The 20,916-nt window shown below is 35.9% G+C and overlaps 1 protein-coding gene across 6 annotated transcripts in view; it reads right to left on the reverse strand.

The window, feature by feature from the left end:
- ARHGAP32 (Rho GTPase activating protein 32) overlaps nucleotides 1-20,916 on the reverse strand; it is a 298,650-nt gene that overhangs the window by 162,446 nt on the left and 115,288 nt on the right. For 5 of the 6 annotated variants that reach the window (XM_045483461.1, XM_045483459.1, XM_045483460.1 and 2 more), the window contains exon 2: nucleotides 15,769-15,877. In XM_045483461.1, coding sequence (XP_045339417.1) covers nucleotides 15,769-15,873 — 105 coding nt within the window. In that variant the 5' untranslated portion in view covers nucleotides 15,874-15,877. Of the gene's footprint in view, nucleotides 1-8,726; nucleotides 8,746-15,768; nucleotides 15,878-20,916 lie in introns of those variants that run through there. The other variant, XM_045483462.1, reaches the window with a different exon arrangement.

Here is a 20,916-nt window from a genome sequence, read left to right on the forward strand (position 1 = left end):
CACCCATTCAAGACAATAACATCCAACAAGACTGCTCAACTGACAACAGTAAACTGAACAAGCTGAAGACATATTTATCTCTGCTCTCTCTCACATCTTACCAAAATGATACATAAATTTCTTTACGATTTTCTTCTTATATTGGCAAAAGTACAAAGTACCATATTCATAAGGTTATTCTTTTCAGGACTATCTTGATTAACTAAAGGGTGGAAACAACCTAGATGTCCATCCATAAGGGAATGGTAAACTATGTTGCAGCAACACATATTCTTATAACAGCTATAAGAGGAATGAGGAATATTTTAGTGTATTGCTATAAAATAATCTTCTGCATAGGTCATGGCAGGGAGAAGCATGCTATAAAAACAAGCTACCTTTTAACTAAAAATAAATACAAAAATATGTGTATGTCTTATACTTATAAATGAGACAGGATAAACCAAAAGTCAATTAAAATGTTTATCTATGGAGGAACAAAGAGACAGGGGATAGAAGCTAGATTTTTCTGATGCCTTGTTTTGTAGTTCAGATGTAAATGTTTCAAATATTTGTAAAACTAAATTAAATTAAACTGGGCAAAAAAAAAAGGCAGTCCCTTAAAATCCAAAGCCAAATAAAACAAATGAACCTTATTGTTTTAAATTGGAGGCTTAAGCACACAGAGAGAAATTACTTCAAATGACAGTAATGTGAAGTAATAGACCTCAAATAGGATATATCCTCCTAGAGATAAAAGGAAACAAAGTATTCTCAGTAATATTTGCATTATTATTTTGAAACTATTAAAAGTAGAAAATTAAAGCAAATAAGTAATTGTTAATGTCATTAAAAACTAAGGTTTTCAGAATAAGAGATACAAATACAAACCAAAGAAATTAAGCAGAAACCCTTATCATTTCCCCATTTTTTGGTGGTGAGGGGTTTTAACTAAGGCTGCTAGAATAACGGAACAGGTAAATGCAAAAGGTCCACTGAGGGGTTTTAACTAAGGCTGCTAGAATAACGGAACAGGTAAATGCAAAAGGTCCACTGAATAACCACAGTCAGCATGTAGCTGAGTCTTCTGTGATATACCAACGAACAGAATTTTAAAATGAAATTTAAAATTTTTAAATGATAAAATACTCAAAACATGTTAAATGTCAATTACATAATAAATCACTATGCAGCAAAAAAGAAGGTAGCAGACCATAAGGCTCTTGCATTCCTAAATTTCTCAGGATATTTATAAAAGATAAATGAAAACGAATGACATACTTATCAAATTTATAGACAGAAGAAAACTAAAAGGGATTCTAACACTCTGAGTGACAGAAGTTGAAGAGACTTTAACAGGCTGCAAAGACAAACTAACATGATTATAAAGTGCATCAAGAACAAAAATTCAATTATATAAGTATGGGGGGGCACACTCTGATAAAAATTCACATAATGAGATCTAAGGCTTATACTTAACCACAAGCCAACTATAAAAGTATATCCTCACTGGCAAAAAGCTAATGCAGTCTGAAAAAATGCGGCATCTATAAAAAGGACAGTATCTGTTTCTCTATAATCTGAACCAGTTAAACCACATACAAGAATAGTTCCATCCATTTCAGGAAATTATTTGATACTGAAAACTTAACAAAAACAGGAATGGGTAATGTTTTATCCTTTCTGCTTCACTGCTCCCTAACCCAGAAAAATATTCCACCATTCCTGCCACTGGTACAGATCTTTAAAGAATCTTGCAAATGACTATTTTCCAGCTCCCATGTAAAGCTCTCCCATGGCTGGGTAACAGAAGTGATTTAACAGTCTTGTAACACACTGTGTTCGGATACAGAACCATTAAAGCTGGCTACTTCTACAGTCAGCCCCAACACAAGGCGCACCCCTTTTGTGTTATCTATGTGTGTGACTATCTTCTCCCAAAGTCTATAAAGTCCATCTTAATAAATACTAGCAAAATGCTAATGGGTATTACAGATTTTTAGGGAAAAAATAGGGTATGGAAAGGTGTTTAACACATAATCAGAGTGCTGAAAGAAATCTCATTCAGCCATTTCACTGCAAGGAGGAAACTGAGACCAATAAAGAAGAAACAACGTGCCATAGTGCATTAGACACAGTATTTAAACTGAGTTTCTATTACAAAATCTGCTACATCTAATATAGGCACAGGGAAGAAAAAAGGTTCAAAGACAATATCTTTTTTAAATAAAAAATTACAATGAGAAACAGCTTTTCTTCTATCAAAATATGAAAGACCAAAACTTTGTAAGGCTGAAAAGATATGGCACAAAACATTACTGCTTAGAATACAAATTAACAAAACTCTTCGTAAGTAATGTGGGATCTTCATACTCTTTATATTTAGTTCCCCATAAAGTAACAATAAAAAGAAAAGACAAAATTCATCATAAAGATATTCATCAATGTGAAAAATATAAAACAAGTTCAGTTGAGCATCTGACTCTTGATTTTGGCTCAGGTCATTATCCTACGACTCGCAATATCGAGCCCCGCATTGGGCTCATGCTGACAGCACAGAGACTGCTTAGGATTCTATTCTTCCCTCTACCCCTCTCCCACATGCGTGCGCGCGCGCACACACACACACACACACACACACACACACACACTGTGTGTGTGTGTGTGTGTTAAAATAAATACATAAACTTTAAAAATAAATAAATAAAGCAAATTCAAGATCCTACTAATTGATGAAGCATCAATAATACATTCTATATTATAGGATATTGTGTAGTCCTTAAATTTCTTTATTAAGAGTTTTCATTTAACACCAATTACAACACACAGTATACATAAATTTCTCCCAGGCAAACATAAAAAAGTTACAGTTTTATAAAGTATTAGTGGTTTTAAATCTCCTGGAATATTTGTGATTTCTATCAACTAATATTATCACATGAGTTAAATACATTAAAGCACATATAACAGAGAAAAACTATATAACAATGTGGTAAGCAACATTCTAAGGAAGGCAGCCCACCCTCCCCCCACAAACACCTGCCAAGAGGCCTACCTCCTGGTTATTCAAACACTAACCTAGGTAATGATGGGAAGAGACCTTGTGGATGTAATTCCATTCCCAGGTCAGTTGATCTTAAAATATGATAACCGTCTGGATGGGCCTAATCTAATCACAAAAGCACTTCGAAAGCAGTTTTCTCCAGCCGGTAGCAAAAGGGAAAATCAAAGATTTAATGCATGATAAGGATTCAAGGTGCTGCTGCTGGCTTTGAAGACTGAAGTGTCCAAGTAAGAAGGAATTCAGGTAGCCTCTAATAGTAGAAAACAATCCCCACTGACAGCCAGCAAGGAAACTGGGACCCCAGACCCAGGAACTAGAAGAAACCACAAGGAAGCAGATTCGGCCCATAACTTAAATGAGGTGGGAGGCAGATTCTTCAGTCCTCCGATGAGAGCCCAATCCAGCCAACACCCTGATTCCGGCCTTACAAGACCCCAAGCAGAAAACCCAGTTCAGCTTGCCCAAACTTGTGGCCTACAGAACTGTAAGACAACAAATGAGTATTGTCTCAAGTCTCTACATATGTGATAATTTCTCACACAGCTATAGAAAATAAATACTAATAATGTGTATATTTAAGACCCTAGAAATTCCTGAGTGATCTCAGGCTTTAAGTGCTCCTTTACTTCTCATGCAATTAAAACTCTCTCTTCCCAGAACTGGGACGCAAAGCCCCAGGAGCTCTTGCTTTCCAGCACTCTCAGACTCCACTGAAAGCACTGACTTCAGTACTCTCCAAACACTCCTGCTGAAGTCTCACGGGAGTCTGTTCATGTGAAGGCAAGCCCTGGAAGCAAGTGCAATTTCTGCAGGTGGGGTTGGTAGCCAGCAGGAGGGACACAGATCTGACTCGGGGCAACAGCCACCTCTACTTTCTCCCTTGCAACCCATATTTCAATGTGCATGCTACAATCTGTCCCATACCCATTTTGCCGCTCTCAAGACCCTCACTCTTTTCCCCTACAAGGAGGAAAACTTAATTCCTTTCCCTCTCCATGGCAATATTTTTTATTCCCCTTTCACAGCGGTTCCCTACACTATGTCTACCAGCCCAATCTTTTCCAGAGATCTCTTCCTTCCAGTGAACCAGCCAACTCCTTTACCTATGACACTTTCCATAATGTACAATGGGGAATATTCAGTTTTCTCTTCACTGCAGCACCTTAATAATAAGGCAGAATGCATATGTTAAATGGGGAGAAAAAGATAGAAAACTGTATATGGTTTACAAGTATAAAACTATATTCCCAGACATGATGGGGAAAAGAATATATTAACAAAGCAGTATTCTTTGCAAGTAACAATTTGGAGAAATTTGTATAAGAAAAATGTGTTCATATGGGTGTTAAAGTTTCTCTGCATTGTAAGAGTCACGAAGGAAATATACCAAAATAATCTCACCAGTATGGAAAATAGGACTATGGGTGAGTCTTTTTTTTCTCACTTTTCTGCATTTTCTATATAAGTATGTTTTATTTTTATAAAGGAAGAAGGCTTTACTGAGAGAAAGAGAGAAAGCAAGCTAGTTAGCTACCTTCTTCCACCTCTGCATATTACCTACATATTACAGCTATCATATGCAAATGCATAACAACCTGTCATAACTAAAGGAGGTTAGATACTCAATATAATTCCAAGAGACAAAACTAGGTATTCATATTTATAGGCAACTTAGGAAAGAAAAAGAGAAAAGCATATTTATGATGAGATATACCCATGTTGTAGTAATAAAATGGAATTTTTTGTTCACTGAGCCAAGTCATGAGTTAACGTGGTAGGAGCTAGAACCACAATGGAGATGTATCTCAAACCAGATAAAAAGAGAAGGAGAAATGACCTATTTTCTCCCCTTTTCCTGCCCTCCAATCTTCTACCAGTACCTCCCACTGGCCAAACCTTGCCAGAAGTCTGCTGGCAAGAGAGCATGTAGTTTGCAGGGATTAGCCTCCTGCAAAACAGAACAAAGCAGAGGGGCAGGAAATCCCAAACCCAGCTCCATGACATTCATTGCTAAATTATGAAGATGTAATTGTATTTATATGTAATTCCAGTAATTTGAAATATAAGTGATTTTATATAAAATCTCCTATTTTCAAAAGGTACAGCAACCAAATAACACCCATACTGACACATAGGTACATATACATACATACACATCTATAATCACCTGAAAAAGCAAGATTGTAATATTAAATGTGTAACTGAGCATAAAGGCAAATTATTCAAAATGAGTAGTTAATACTTAAGAACAACAAAGATGGTTCTGAAACTGTTATAGAAAATTAACAATAATATCACCAAATAAGCATTCACAAAGAACATCAAAATGCAACCAAGTGTAAGAATATGCTGTTACCAAAATGGTCTTTTCTTCAAAGAACAAAAAATCCAAACACAAGATATGTGAGTAAAGGAAGCCTAGATCAAGATTCTCTTTATGCACAAGGCTAGCAAAAAAGCATGTGAAAATAATTCAGGGGAAAAAATGGTAACTTTCTGTTACTTCTTACTTTTTTCCTTTAACAGATTCAAATCTTATTTAATATATTCTTTTTATTTGTACTCAGAATTTGAGAGAAGGCACAACAGCTTTAGAATAATATAAATTATGTTTCTTGATATGATGATGAAAAATAGCATTTCTGCTTAAAATATAGTAGTAAAGGGAAGGATCTTTGGCCTCTTAAACAGGAAAAAAAAAAACAAAAACAAACATAGGAGCTCTTTGTTGGTAGAACTGCATACACATACAGACAGTCCCTGACTTAAGATGGCTCGACTTACAACTTTTTGACTTTACGATGGTGTGAAAGCAATTCACATTCAGTACAAACTGTACTTTAAGTTTTGAGTTTTTTTCTCCTGAGCTAGCAATATGCAGTGGCATACTTTTAGTGACCCTCGACAGCAGCAGTAGTGAATCACAGCTCCTAGTCAACAATAGGATCATGAGGATAAGCACAATCATTCCGCTTTTCACTTTCCATACAATATACAATAAATCCACTGAGATATTCAACACTTTATTATAAAACAGGCTTTGGGTTAAATGATTTTGCCCAACTGTAGACTAACGTAAGCGTTCTGAGCACATTTAAGATAGGCTAGGCTAAGCTATGTTCAGTGGGTTAGACGTACCAACTGCATTTTCAACTTAGAATATTTTTGACTTACAATGAGTTTGTCAGGACATGACCCCATCATCAGTCAAGGGAAAATCTGTACATAACACATACGCATTAACATATACACGGCTAACTAAAAAAACAAGACCTGAATATGAAATCTGTTCTGTCAAGAAAGGCAAACAGGACTGTCAGTTTCTGTACTTGACCGTAGTTTAACTGTAAGACATACATGGAATAAATCTCTGAAATGAAACATGTTTATAGAAACTTTAAATTTTAATCGGTCTAAGTATTGTTCCCTTTCTTACAAAGAAGAAAGAGACAAAGAGGGGAAATGTAATAATAATTATCCCAATACTACAGAAAAGCTAAATCTATTAAATCTACAGTATACTATGTTGAACAACAGTATCATTGAAATGATTTTTAAAGTATATTACCAAAAAATTTAATGAACTGAGTTATCTGTGTGAATATCTTCAAAAGAATTTTTGATACAGCAAAATACCCTCAATGTTAAAAACAAATTACATAATTTTCTTCACTTATTTCCTTCAATATGGTATTTAGAACTGAACTCCTAATGTGCAAATGCTAAAAAACACTCTGAAATCAAAGGAGGCAGGTAGATTTATGTACAAGGATAACTCCCCTCCAAGGATAACTTCCCTCTTCACAGGGAAGAAGTTGCCTTTAAGTTCAATTCTACTGCAAAATAATGTCTCTTCAGAGAGAACCAATTAACACCAAGAAAAAAAAAATATTCAGGGCAATGTTTAAAATAATTTAGGAAAAGTTATTACCAAGTACCATTGCTATAATAATCACAAAGCCCCTACCAGGCAACATCTGGAATCAACGTAAAAATTAACACACTGACATATCAGCAAAATCATTAGATGTTCTGAAATTTATACTTCTCTATAATGGAGATTCATCTCTTCTTCATCTGACTCCTGTTTGTTCCAATCATTACAAGATAATCCTCCTTATTCAGCAGGTATTTAATCGACTGAACATCCAGGGTTCCATCGTTGTACATAAATTTGACAGATATTTTATATTAAGCTTCTTAGGAAAATTTAAAAACAGTATAACATTGCCTTTATAGGGACTTTATTCAGGTACATTATTGCCAGTCTTCATTGCTGCTAGAAACTGATACTAATCTCTTTCTACATTTGAATTTTGTACAACAGATCTACTAATAAAAATTTGCATGTAATATTTAAATACAGAATATAGAATAAAAAATACAAATTCTTTCTGAAATACTGTAGGGTATAAACAAAAGAATGGCAGAAGGGAAGAAAGAACCACAAATGTGGAAGATACTTCACTGGAAATTTTCTATTAAAGAAAGACATAGCAAGATTCTAGACTACACATGACACTCCTGTTCAGATCTACAAGAATCACTATTCCTCTAACTGTATGTTTTATGTACTTTCTCCCTGAATGTTTCATAAGTTTAATAATTTTTTTGGAAAGCTATATAACAAATTCTATCATTAAAAGTAACATCTAGATCACTTAACCCCTTGAAAAGCACAATATTTGGAATGTACAACTGACCCTTAAACAACATGGGGATTAAGGATGATGACTCCTGGCACAGTCAAAAATTTAAGCTTGCAGGTTAACTTCTGACTCCCAAAAACTTAACTACTCATAGCCTACTTTTGGCCAGAAGTCTTAGGATAAAATAGTCAATTAGCATATATTTTGTATTTATATGTATTATGTATTGTATTCTTACAATAAGCTGGGAGGGGGGATGTTATTAAGAAAATCACACTGAAGAGAAAATAGATTTACAGTACCATACTGTATTTATCAAAGAAAATGCAAGTACAAGTGGACCTGTGCAGTTCAAACCCGTGTTGATCAAGGGTGAACTGTAGTTTTCAGTTTAATAATTAACAATAAAATACTGGGTTTGAGATCAGCTCAACAATTCAAAAGATTTTACGCTTAACCTTGTAAAACTTCCAATTTTGAGCTTCTTTAATGTACAAAACTAACAATTTCATATGTTCACCTAATACATATCTCAGAACACTCAGCAGACCATTAATTATCTTATAATTAATGCCACTCGATTCATGCCAGAGAATTCCCACAATCTTCAGCCAGAAGAGGATGCACTGTGGAATGGGGTGGGTTTGGGGTTGTTTATTGAAGAGCTCTGAATATACTGGCACAAATTCAAAATCTGGGCTTTGCATATTAATCAATGGTTGCATTTGTGATTATTCAGAAAGCAAAACTAAACAAAACATTCAGCTTTTAAAGGCTGTGAAATGATAAACATCACCAGTTTCTCTAGTTATAACTAAAATTCAGTCAAAACTAAACTGTTAAACATTACACTGTAATAAAGGAGCTAAAGACATTCACCTAAAGAACATTTGCAAAGACTTTTTTTTTCTTTTACTCAAACTGCAATTTTTCACAGCTCTATGGGTAAAAGGAACCAGTGTAAGTATCGAACAGAGTGGACAACTATTAATATAAGGAGCAATAAACAAAATACAGACCTCCTCCAAAATTACCTCTTGCTCAAGATTATTCAGGAAGAAATAATCCAGCTGTTTTCACCAATCCTCATTCCTCTTTAGAAAGCAGGCAACAGACGGAGGAAATGCTCCAGATACATAGGGTACTTTCGAAAAGTTAAGAAAAATGTACCAATGGTCTCAACTTTTGTCTTAAAAAAAAGGAAGGAGAGAAGAGAAAAAAAGAGAGAGAATAGAAAATAAAAGAACAGAAAATAAAAAAGAAAAGAAAGAAGATATTAACATCTGACAAGTGAGATAATGAAGCAGGAAAATTTAAGGCATTTTCAAGGAAAAACAAGTGTTTCTACTTGTCCAGGAATGACAGTTTCATTCATTCAAAAAGTATTTTACTAAGAGTTTACTCAGAGTTACACAGATGATGAAACAGTTAACAAAAGTGACAGCCCCTGTACTCAAGGAGCTTAAAATCTAATGGAAAAGAGAGATAATAATGATACAAATTACATTTGCAAGTACTACAGAGAAAATTCAAGCTGAGTACAAAAAAAGAGGAAGGCTGGGCTATTATTTTCTCCAAGAGGGTGAGTAAAGGCAGCACTTAACTGTAACATTCGAGGAAACCAGACAGAAGGAAAAGAGCAAGCTTTGCAGATCGTGTAGAGAAAGCACTTTCCAGGAGAAGAGAACACAAATACCAAGGCCCTGAAGTGAGAGAATACTTGACATATTTGAGAAAGAGCAAGGAGGCCATGTGACTAGAGCAAAATGATTTATAACAAACGCAAGGATTCTGAACTGGAGTGACTGGAATAAAGTTAGTGTTCTTACCATAAACCGTCAAGTTAAAAGGAAGAAACTCATTTCTGGGAGAAGGAAAACAGATTTAGTGAAAATCTATAACTCACAGTTTCTCTAGGACCTTCCAGTGGGGAATGAATTCTTACGGAGCTAGAGATATGGGACATGAAGTCATCTGTAGAGAGATGACAGTCAAATCTGCAGGAATAGTAAAGAAGTGGGAAGAAACAAGCATAAAGAAACAAAATACAGACCCCTGTGAATGCCTGCATTTAGCAGATGGGAAGAAGAGATACAGAGGGGAAAAAGCCAACCAACCCTTCAGGAGTGAGTGACTGGGACTGTGATTGTGTGTGCGTGAGAGAGAGGGAGTATGCGCACACGGGAGAGAACATGTGTGCACACACACACACACACACAGGAGCCAAGCACACATGTGTTTGTGTATGAGAAAGGGAAAGGGGATGGCATTTGTAGGGGCACACATACAATGTTAACAACACTGAGCATTAACTTGTTATCTTCCTTCATAAAATTTTAGGTATTTTGGAAGTTCAAAATTTATAACTTGTTTTAATTTTCATGGCTCTGGTTGTTAGCATCTATGAGTATTTTCACCAAGGACCGTTTTTATTTTGTCAATAACAACTTCTTTACTACAACATGACCTGCTTTAGCCATTAGCCTTGAACACATTGATTAGAAACAGACCCTCAAGTGAGAAACTGTTCCTAAAAACACCACCACCAAAACAAACAAAACAAAACAAAACAAAAAGACAAACAAAAAAAAGAAAACAAAAACAAAAACCTTGAGAATTAACAGGATCCATTCTGAGATTACAGATATAATTAAAACTAAAAATAAAATAAATAATGAAACACTAAGAAGTATGATATAAGGTGGTTTTAGTTAGAATATTCAAAACTACTTAAAGATTCTCCCTCTTTTTGGGTTTTTTTAATCTCATTTTTTTAAGATCCTAATTTTTTTCACTAAATGATTTTATTGTTAAATAATTGCAAATAAATATTTCACTTACTAATTTAGAAAAACTATAGTTTTTTGTTAGATTTTTTACAACACTTATAGCTATTTATTTAATTATAAATTTATTAAGAGTAATAAATAAATTATACACCATAAACCATAAGCCATAAACCACAGGATAGGGAGCTACTTTAGGATTTGTTGTTGTCTTAATTATTTTTTTAATTTAATTTTTTTTTTTTTGTTTTTGAGAAAGAAACAGAATGCAAGTGGGGTTGGGGCAGGGAGAGAGGGAGACACAGAATCTGAAGCAGGCTCCAGGCCCTGAGCTGTCAGCACAGAGCCCGATGCGGGGCTTGAACCCATGAACTGTGAGATCATGACTTGAGCCACAGTTGGCTGCTTAACTGACTGAGCCACCCAGGCGCCCCTGTTGTTGTCTTAATTTTATTTTTTATTTTTTATTTTTTTAAAAAATTTTTTAACGTTTTATTTATATTTGAGACAGAGAGAAACAGAGCATGAACGGGGGAGGGGCAGAGAGAGAGGGAGACACAGAATCAGAAGCAGGCTCCAGGCTCTGAGCCATCAGCCCAGAGCCTGACGCGGGGCTCGAACTCACGGACCACGAGATTGTGACCTGAGCTGAAGTCGGCCGCTTAACTGACTGAGCCACCCAGGCGCCCCTGTTGTCTTAATTTTAAAAATGATTTAGAACAGATCAATTATTAGTAAGGAGATTGAATCAGTAATCAAAAACCTCCCAGCAAATAAAAGTCTGGGATCAGATAGCTTCACTAGCATATTTGACCAAACATTTAAAGAAGAATTAATACCAATTCTTCTCAAAAAGTATGAGGGAACACTCTCAAACTGATTATACAGGGCCAGCATTACTTTGATATCAAAAGCAGACAAGAACACCACGAGAAAGTAAATTACAGGACAATATCCCTGATGAACATAGATGCAAACTGAATCCAACAGTGTATTATAAGGATCATACACTATAATCAGGTGTGATTTATTTCAGGGATCATAGGTTAATTCAACATCCACAAATCAATCAACATGACACACCACCTTAACAAAATGAAAGATAAAAATCAAATCAGCATCTCAATAGATGTAGAAAAAGCTTTTGAAAAAATTCAACATCTATTTATGACACAAACTCTCAATACAGATGATATAAATGACATAATAAGGGCCATATATGACAAGCCCAGAGCTAATATCATACTCAGTGACAAGGAAGACAAAAATGTCTACTCTCATCATGTCTATTCAAAACAGTAGTGGAAATCCTAGCCAGAGCTATTAAGCAAGAAAAAGAAATAAAAGACCTCCAAATCAGAAAGGAAGAAGTAAAACTGTAACTATTTCTAGATTACATATTATATCCAAAACCCTAAAGATTCCAACAAAAAACTGTTAGAACTAATAAGCTCAGTAAAGTTTCAGAATACAAAGTCATTAAAACAGTTGTGTTTCCATATACTATTAGCAAACCAAATTATTGAATATCTTTTCAATGGAAGTCCAGTACTTCTAGGAATTCCTTGACTTAAATAGGGGTGTGGGACTTGTCTTTGCTGAGGCTATTTTCCATCGCTGCAGAGAAGTTAACTTGCAGAAAACTAATAGTACAAATAATTCCTGTCCATAGAAATGCAAATTGTGTCCAGTGGAACTAAGCAGTTTTGCCAGTTTTTGCATCCATTTGCATCTATTTTAGCATGATTAATCTCTTAACAGTAAGACACTTTGAGTTCTCCTTTGAACCAAATCTCCTTTGAATCAAGTTATAACACTTGACTGGTTCCTTCATTAATTAATGAGTTAAATATCTCAGGCATGTGTTCATTTTATATTTGTAAGCAAGTCATGATTATATCCTCTTTTAAAGTTTATCCTTCAATAAAATGAATACAAGATTATCTTTATCCTTTCTCAAAAAACTCAATATAATAAAAGGAGGTAACAACCATAAATAACTAGAATGAGATTAAGTATTCAGACACAGATATGAACAACATACTGTGAGAATTAAAATAGAATCCTTTTCTATCTGGAATCTTTCAGAAAGCCTTACATCTTAAGTTATAATTATATAAGGCAAGACCCAAAACTAGGGCCAACCCAAGGGAGCCCGGGTGGCTCAGTCGGTTAAGCATCTGATTCTTGATTTCAGCTCAGGTCATGATCTCACAGTTCATCAGACTGAGCCCCACATCTGCATCGTCTGGGCAGAGCCTGCTTGCCCCTCTCTGCCCCTCCCTGACTCATGCATGCACATGTGTGCTGTCTGTCTCAAAATAAATGAGTACACATTAAAAAAAAATTAGAGCCAACCCAGCCCAATGCCTGTTTTTGTACAGCCCATAAGCTAGAGGTGACTTTTATACTTTTAAATGTTTGGGGGGAAAAAAATCAAAAGAAGGAGGATCATCCAATGACATATGAAAATTACATGAAACTCCAATGTGTCCATAAATAGTTTTATCGGAACACGGCCATGCTCACTTATGTGTTGTCTATGGCTGCTTTCATATTACAATGACAGAACTGAGTAGCTATGAAAGAGACCTTATGAGGCACTCTCACTGATTCATACTGCTGCTCATCACACCCTAAACTGCACTACTGAGTTATAACTCCACAGCATTTCTAGTTCCACGTTATCACCATACCACATTTTTTAAATTACCTATCTATACACATGTAAAAAATAAGCAAAGAGATAAGTGGACTCTGAATGTCATGCTTTTAAGGCAAAGGAGAACGTGGGTTTCATTATAAAATAAGATGGCAAAACACTGTGTTTCTTATGCACTGGCACTACAGCTGTGCAGAAAGACTACAAATCAAACATTACCAAACTATGCACTCATCACAATATTCTCAACTCATAGGAAAACAACAATCTGAAAAGTCAGAAAACTCTAAAACAGAGTAAATGAGCAAAGCCTCACACAGAATTCCTTCATAAAAATAAAAACAAGACTGCATCCAGAGTAAATCCCCAAGTAGATCATTTGTTGGCAGACCAAGGAAAGCCAGTGACCAATGGTGAATCACTTAAATCAGGTTTGACCACAGCAAAGAAATCCAGAGAAAACAAAAGCCTTTTGGTAAGTACAGGCTTGAAGAGTTGAGGTCATTGAGAGCGAAATCAAGAGTCAGTTTACAAAGAATGCAAATGATTTCAACTGGTTTTCCTTAACTCTTGATGAGTCAACAAATGTAGCCAATACTGCTCAGTTGTTGAGGAGTCAATGCTGAGTTCCAAGTGAGTGAAGAATTAGTCCCTATGTACAGTCTTCATGGGACAATCAAAGCCAACAATATTCTCAAATAAAGTCGACAAACATTGATTCAATACAACCTGAAGTGGAATCCACTAAGATACATTATACAGATTTTTGGTAATTAATTAATTAATTAATAAGAAACAGAAAAGGTTCAGTTGGACATATTTTCAACCTCTGTTACTGAATGCTAAATGGCTTTCATAATTAGTTTTTGCTGTAGATTTGATGCTATTTCTTGATCAATTTAACCTAAAATTGCAAAGAAAACATAGCTTATGAGAAATTTACACTGTGATAAATGTCAGAGTCACAATCATGAGCTGCCATATATTTTTATCAAGCTATCAAACATTAAAACAAGAAGAAAGATCTCTATTACCACATAAATTTGCAGTGAATATATTTTCAGAGCTCAAACTACAGTTCCAGTACAGTTTTTCTGACCACAATACAAGCGCAAAGTATATTTCCATACTGCAAAATCCATTTAACTTTGCAAATAAGGAGCTTCACCCTAACCTTCCACCGGAAGTTTGTAATATAATGTTATGCTAAAAGGTAAATAACAAGAGAAGAATCTAATAGAATTCTATAAATGTCCTTTAAGCGATAAATATGCTCAATTAAAATCATATGCTCACGAACGGATGTCAGCATTTGGCAGTACCTGATTGAAAAGGCATTTTCTTTTTTTTTTTTTTTTTTTTTAATTTTTTATTTTTTCAACGTTTATTTATTTTTGGGACAGAGAGAGACAGAGCATGAACGGGGGAGGGGCAGACAGAGAGGGAGACACAGAATCGGAAACAGGCTCCAGGCTCTGAGCCATCAGCCCAGAGCCTGACGCGGGGCTCGAACTCACGAACCGCGAGATCGTGACCTGACTGAAGTCGGACGCTTAACCGACTGCGCCACCTAGGTGCCCCGAAAAGGCATTTTCAAAAATAAAATTGTAAAATCTTATTATAGACCAGCATTGACAGATGAGTATCTGCATTCAATTTTGATGATAAAAAACACTAACTTTTAACTACAATTAAGTAAAATGTTATTCTCCATAAAAAAAAAAAAAAAAAATGTCACCGTTCACAGACCTGAGCTGCAAAAAGTTATAATGGATTAAACATGTATCTCAAACTTATCATGTGGAAAACTACATTGCATAGGATTTTCCTAATCAGACCCCAACAAAAACTGCTTTTTCAGTATCTCAGGAAATGTAAACTCCAGTCTTCAGGTTGATCAAGCCAAAACACCTGACGCCATCTTTGATATATCTGTAGCTCACTCTATATCCCATTCATCAGCAAAAATAGTAGGCTTTGTAAAACTCTCTCCAGAATCTAACCATTTTCCACCATATCTACCAGCATGGTTCAAGCTATCATTACTGTTCACCTATTATAATAACCTTCTAGTTGGTCTCCTTATTTCTTCTTTTGCCTCCCCCTTTAGCCTATAAACAAAAACCAGAGATTTCCTTTAAAAGTTCAAGCCAGATCATGTGACTTCTCAACCAAAAATCCTCCAATGGGGTTTCCCATCTCACTCAGCATAAGAAACCTAAGTCTTTATAATGGACCACAAGAAACTGCATGATCAGCTCTCCATCCATCCAAACCATTTCTCTGTAAATGGTTTTCCAATCCTCCTACTCTGTAACCCCACTACTCTACAATTAATTGTCTACAATAGCACTTCCCATCACTTGACATATTATATATTTAATTGTTTCCTTCTCGTCCTACCCCATTAAAATATAAGCACCACAAAGGTAGGAAATTGGTATTTTTTTCCAAGACTCTGCCCACAGAGTTTTAAACATTGCTTGGAATAGATTATCTGCTCAATAGATATTTCCTGAATAAATTAACAAAGTAACAAAAAACAATTTTTTTAAAGATTCATCAGCCCCTTCCTTCTCCTTATGTAAGTAAAATATACACAGATACATATGCATAAAATTGATTTACCATTGTGCTAAGTGTTTCTTCCCAATCAGGCCGCTCTCGAGGGTGAACATTTCTATGTAGTTCTGGAACAAAATCATCCTCTTCAGAATGTACTGAGGACTTCATCTTCCTGGAGATAAAAACATGAGAAACTATGATAAGAACTCCCAATTCTATGAAAACCTTCCAATGACTATAATTCAAAAAATAGAAGCTTATGTCAGTATGAAGTTTAATTAAGACCTTTAATGGTTAGTATTGATTCCCCATTTGTACTCTGGCTTTCAGAGATCTTTCCTGATGTACTAAACACCTTCTTTTATTCCAAAAGATAAAAGTAAAGTTAATAAGTAGCTAACCTTCATGGTCTATGGTAACTCTTATATAAGAACTGATTTTATCTGTTTAACACAGTAGGAACCTGGCAAAGATTTGCAGCAGCCACCAATATTAATGGAAAGGTGTTAAGCATTAGTAAAATTCCAGTATTACCACAATTCCAGAATATGGTACTTCTGGCTCCAATTTATGAAGCACAGTGCACTGAACTAACACTCTTGAGAACAGCTATGAATGATAAATAAAACATATAAAATAACTTGTCTAAAGGCGCAGGAAAGCAATCAATACAGGTAAGAGTTCTGAGGCTACATTCTTTGAGAACCCATCAAGCAAATTCCACATTTAATCATTACTTTTGTATAAGAGATTGTCTAAATCAATAATGGGAAATAAAGCCCAAACATAATATTGTGGTCTAACTGGACTAAGCTGGCAGAGGTTGGAGGTTGCAGGTGCCAAAGCAGGGTGGGGCTTCAGGGTGAAAAATGACCCCTAAGAAAACGTGTAGAAACAGAACCCATAAATCTACATAGAAATCCCCCCCCCCGAAACTGTTAACTGATTCCTCAGTCTACAAATATGTAGGAAAACATGCTGAGAAACCCATCCAAAATCAGGTGATGGGCAACTAAAGAACTAACAGAGGATCTCAGCAGCCCAGTCATACTGTAGAGACAGAGGCTGGCAAACAAGCTGTGTCAAGATGCAGGAGTACTGAAAAAAGAAAAGGCACCCTCAGTTCTTGAGACTCCAGAAAAGTCATGCCTTAGGAGTAAGGTCAAACTGCCAATGGATGAACTCTAACAAAGCCAAAAACCAAGACTTTATAGCATCAGAACTGCCAGAAAAAAAATTAACTCTCTTCAGAGGAAAATAACATTCAACAAGCCTTCTGCAAATATTTTAACCACTCTAATACCCAATAAACATTACAAGGCATGCTTTAAAAAGTGAAAAATAATTGTAAAAAAACAGGAACAAATGACTAAAAATTAGGAGGAAAATGTAAAAAAAACAAAGACTCACATTTGATTCAGATTTTAGAATTTCCAGAATGGGCTTTAAAATTATTATGATGGAGTTCTGGCTTCTGCTTATGATGTAGAGAAAGCTGTAAGAGGCACTGTTCCCAGCCAAACAAGACAAAAAGAAAGCCTAAAAAATCATAACTTTTCTTGAATCCATCAGAAAACTAAGCAACCATGGGGCACCTGAGTAGCTCAGTCAGTTAAGCATCCGACTTCAGCTCAGGTCATGATCTTGGGGTTCGTGAGTTTGAGCCCCACATTGGGCTCTGTGCTGACAGCTCAGAGCCTGGAGCCTGCTTCGGATTCTGTGTCTCCCTCTCTCTCTACCCCCTCCCCCCCCACTCATGCTCTGTTTCTCTCTCTCTCTCTCTCTCTCTCAAAAATAAATAAACATTTTTAAAAAACTGAGGCAACTAGATAAACTCTAAAGAAAGACAGGAAACTCTAAGATGAGCTGGATCGCAAGCAATTGCTTATTTAGAGCAAAGCAGAAAAGAAGAAAGCTGCTAAGAAGAAATCAGTTAAATCCTTACCAGGTTTTATCAAGTTTTTAATCATATGCTAAAAAAAATTCATGATTAATATATTCAATATTAATACATTCAATAAAATGTTTTAAACCTGTATGAAACAATGAAGAATTTTAGGACACAACTGGAATCTGAAAAACAATCAAATGCTCATCCTAAAATTGAAAAATGCAGTATCTGAAATTAAGAACCCATTAGATGGGTTTAATAAAATAATTGACATGGCTAAAGAGAAAATTGGTAAACTGGAAGACAGTTCAATAGAAAACATCCGCATTGGAAGCACACAGAGAAAAAGGAAATATACAACACAAAACATGAGACTTGGTTAAAAAGGTCTCAAATATGTCTAAATTGCCAACTTAGATATAAGGGAGATGATGAAAGAGAAAACAAGGCAAAAGCAGTATCTGAAACAGAATAGCTAGCTAAAAACTTATAAAATTCATCAAAATAGAGATTCAAGAAGTCCCACATACCTCAAGCAGGATAAAAAAACAAGTTAGGCATATTTTACTCAAAGTGCTAAAAAAGTAACTAAACACTTAATAGAAAAAGCAGCCAGAGAATAAAAGACAAGTTGACTTCAAAGATGCAACAAAAATGTGGGAGGACATTTTAATGAAAATGAAAAGATAAAGGAGTAAACCTTCAACACAGCAAGAGGAAAAAATACTGCCCACGAAGAATCCTCTAAAATCACCCATTATAAAAGCAGGGAAAATAAATTATTTTCAAAGAAAAGCTGAACAAATTTACCACCAGGAGGGGTGCCTGGGTGGCTTAGTTGGTTAAGCATCCGACTCTTGGTTTTGACTCAAGTCATGATTTTCGTGCTGAGTTCAAGCCCCTCATGGGGCTCTGCACTGACAGTATAGAGATTGCTTGGGATTCTCTCTCTCTCCCTCTCTCTCTCTCTCTCTCTTTCTCGCTGCATCTCCCCTACTTGTGTGCTCACTTGTGTGCTCTCTCTCTCTCTCTCTCTCTCTCGATAAATAAACTTTTTAAAAAATTCTAAAAAAAATAAAAAATTTACCACCGGGAGACCTGCAGTAAAAGAAACAGAGTTCTTCTGACTAAAGGCAACTGATCACAGAACTACAAAAATTCACAAAGAGAACAAGGAAGGAAAAAGTTGGAAAATGTAAGTAATCTTTTAAACTGACATAACACCATCATACCCTATGTATGAGATTTACAATACACATAAAAAAGCACATAGGAGAGACATGTGCAGTCGATCAGTATAGAAGTTCTCTACTGGCTGGGAAATAAAATAAGCCCTATTTTAGAAAAGAATGCAGTAAGTCAGATATATGTTGCAATCTTTACAATAATCAGTAAAAGAACAGTAAATAAATGTGTAACTAGAAAGTCGATAGAGGAGAAATCTGTTAAAATAAAACATACTTGGGGCACCTGAGTGGCTCAGTCGGTTAAGCATCCAACTTCAGCTCAGGTCATGATCTCCCAGTTTCATGAGTTCAAGCCCCACATTGGGTTCAACATACTGATTGCTTGGAACCTGCTTGGGATTCTCCCTCTCTCCCTGTCCCTCCCTTGCTCACGCGTGTGCAGTCTCTCTGGGTCAGTCTCTCTCTCCCTCTCTCTCTCTCTCTCTCAAAATAAGTAAATACATAAAACAATAATAAAATAAAACATATTTGGGGTACCTGGTGCCTCAGTCGTTTAAGCATCCGACTCTTGATTTTAGCTCAGGTCATGAGATTGAGCCTCATATAAGGCTCTGTGCTGAGCATGAAGCCTCCTTAAGATTCTCCCTCTCCCTGTCTCTGCCCCCCTCCCCTACTTGCTCACTCTCTCTCTCCGTCTCAATAAAAAAAACAAAACAAAACATACTTGATTAATCCAAAAGAAAGCAGAGAAAGGAAAAATAAAGGCACAACTAAAAAGACAAATAAGAAAATATTTGCTGGTAGGAATTTAAATGATGCAGTCACTGTAGAAAACAGTTTGGCAGTTTCCCAAAATATTAAACAGAAATACCATATAATTCAGCAATTTTGTTCCTAGATAATGTAACCAAGAGAAATAAAAACATATGTCCACCATGAATTTATACGTGAGTATTCATACCAGTATTATTTATAATAGTCAGAAAATAGAAACAACCAAAATGCTCATCGCCCAAAGAATGAACAAAATCACCAAACCCACATAATAAAATATTATTCAACCACAAAACCAAAAAAGAATGAAGTGCTGATTCATGCTACACAAGAATGAACGGTTAGAACATGCTAAGTGAAAGAAGGCACAAAAGAACATCTACTGTATGACTGCATATATGCGAAATACCCAGAACAGTCAAATTCACAGGGGCACAGAAAGTATATCTGGTAGTTGCCAGGGGCTAGGGAGAGGAAGACATCACAAATTACTCCAAGTATACCTCATTTCACTGCCCTTCACTTCATTACACTGCACAGATGCTGTATTTTTTACCAATTGAAAGCTTGTGGCAACCCTGTGTGGAGCAAGTACATACGCACCATGGTTCCAACAGCATTTGCTCACTTCATGTCTCTGTTACGTTTTAGTAATTCTCTGTATTTCAAATTTCCATTATTATTATACTTGTTATGGTGACCTGTGGTCTGTTATCTCCGATGTTATCATTGTAATTGTTTTGGGGTGCCACAAACCCCAAAGGTGGCAAACGTAATACGTGTATGTTTTTTGGTCCCTCCACCAACTGGCCATCGTGTTGACTGCTCCACCAACCAGCCATCCCCCATTTCTCCCTCTCCTCTTGTCTCCCTATCCTGAGACACAACAATATTCAAATTAAGCCAATCAACAACTCTAAAGCAGCCTATAAGTGTTCGAGTGAAAGACAGTCGAATGTCTCACACTTTAAATCAAAAGTCAGAAATGATAACGCTTGGTGAGGAAGACATATCAAAAGCCACGCCAAGCCAAAAGGCAGACCTCTTGTGCTAACCAACCAAGTTGTGGATGCAAAGGAAAAGTTCTTGCATTTCCTACTCAAGTGAACACATGGATGATAAAAAATCAAAACAGCCTTATCACTCATAAGGGGGAAATTTTAGTGGTCTGGATAGAAGACCACACCAGCCACAGCAATCTCTTAAAGCCAAAGCCTAATGCAAAGGAAAGCCCTAACTCTCAATTCTGTGAAAGCTGAGAGAGGTGAGGAAGATGCAGAAGAAAAGTTTGAAGTTGGCAGAAGTTAATTCATCTTACAGCCATCTCTGTAACAGTAAAAAGTGAAGCAGCAAGTGCTG

This window comes from Leopardus geoffroyi, chromosome D1 (assembly GCF_018350155.1).
Source record: "Leopardus geoffroyi isolate Oge1 chromosome D1, O.geoffroyi_Oge1_pat1.0, whole genome shotgun sequence".
Classification (NCBI taxonomy): Eukaryota; Metazoa; Chordata; class Mammalia; order Carnivora; family Felidae; genus Leopardus; species Leopardus geoffroyi.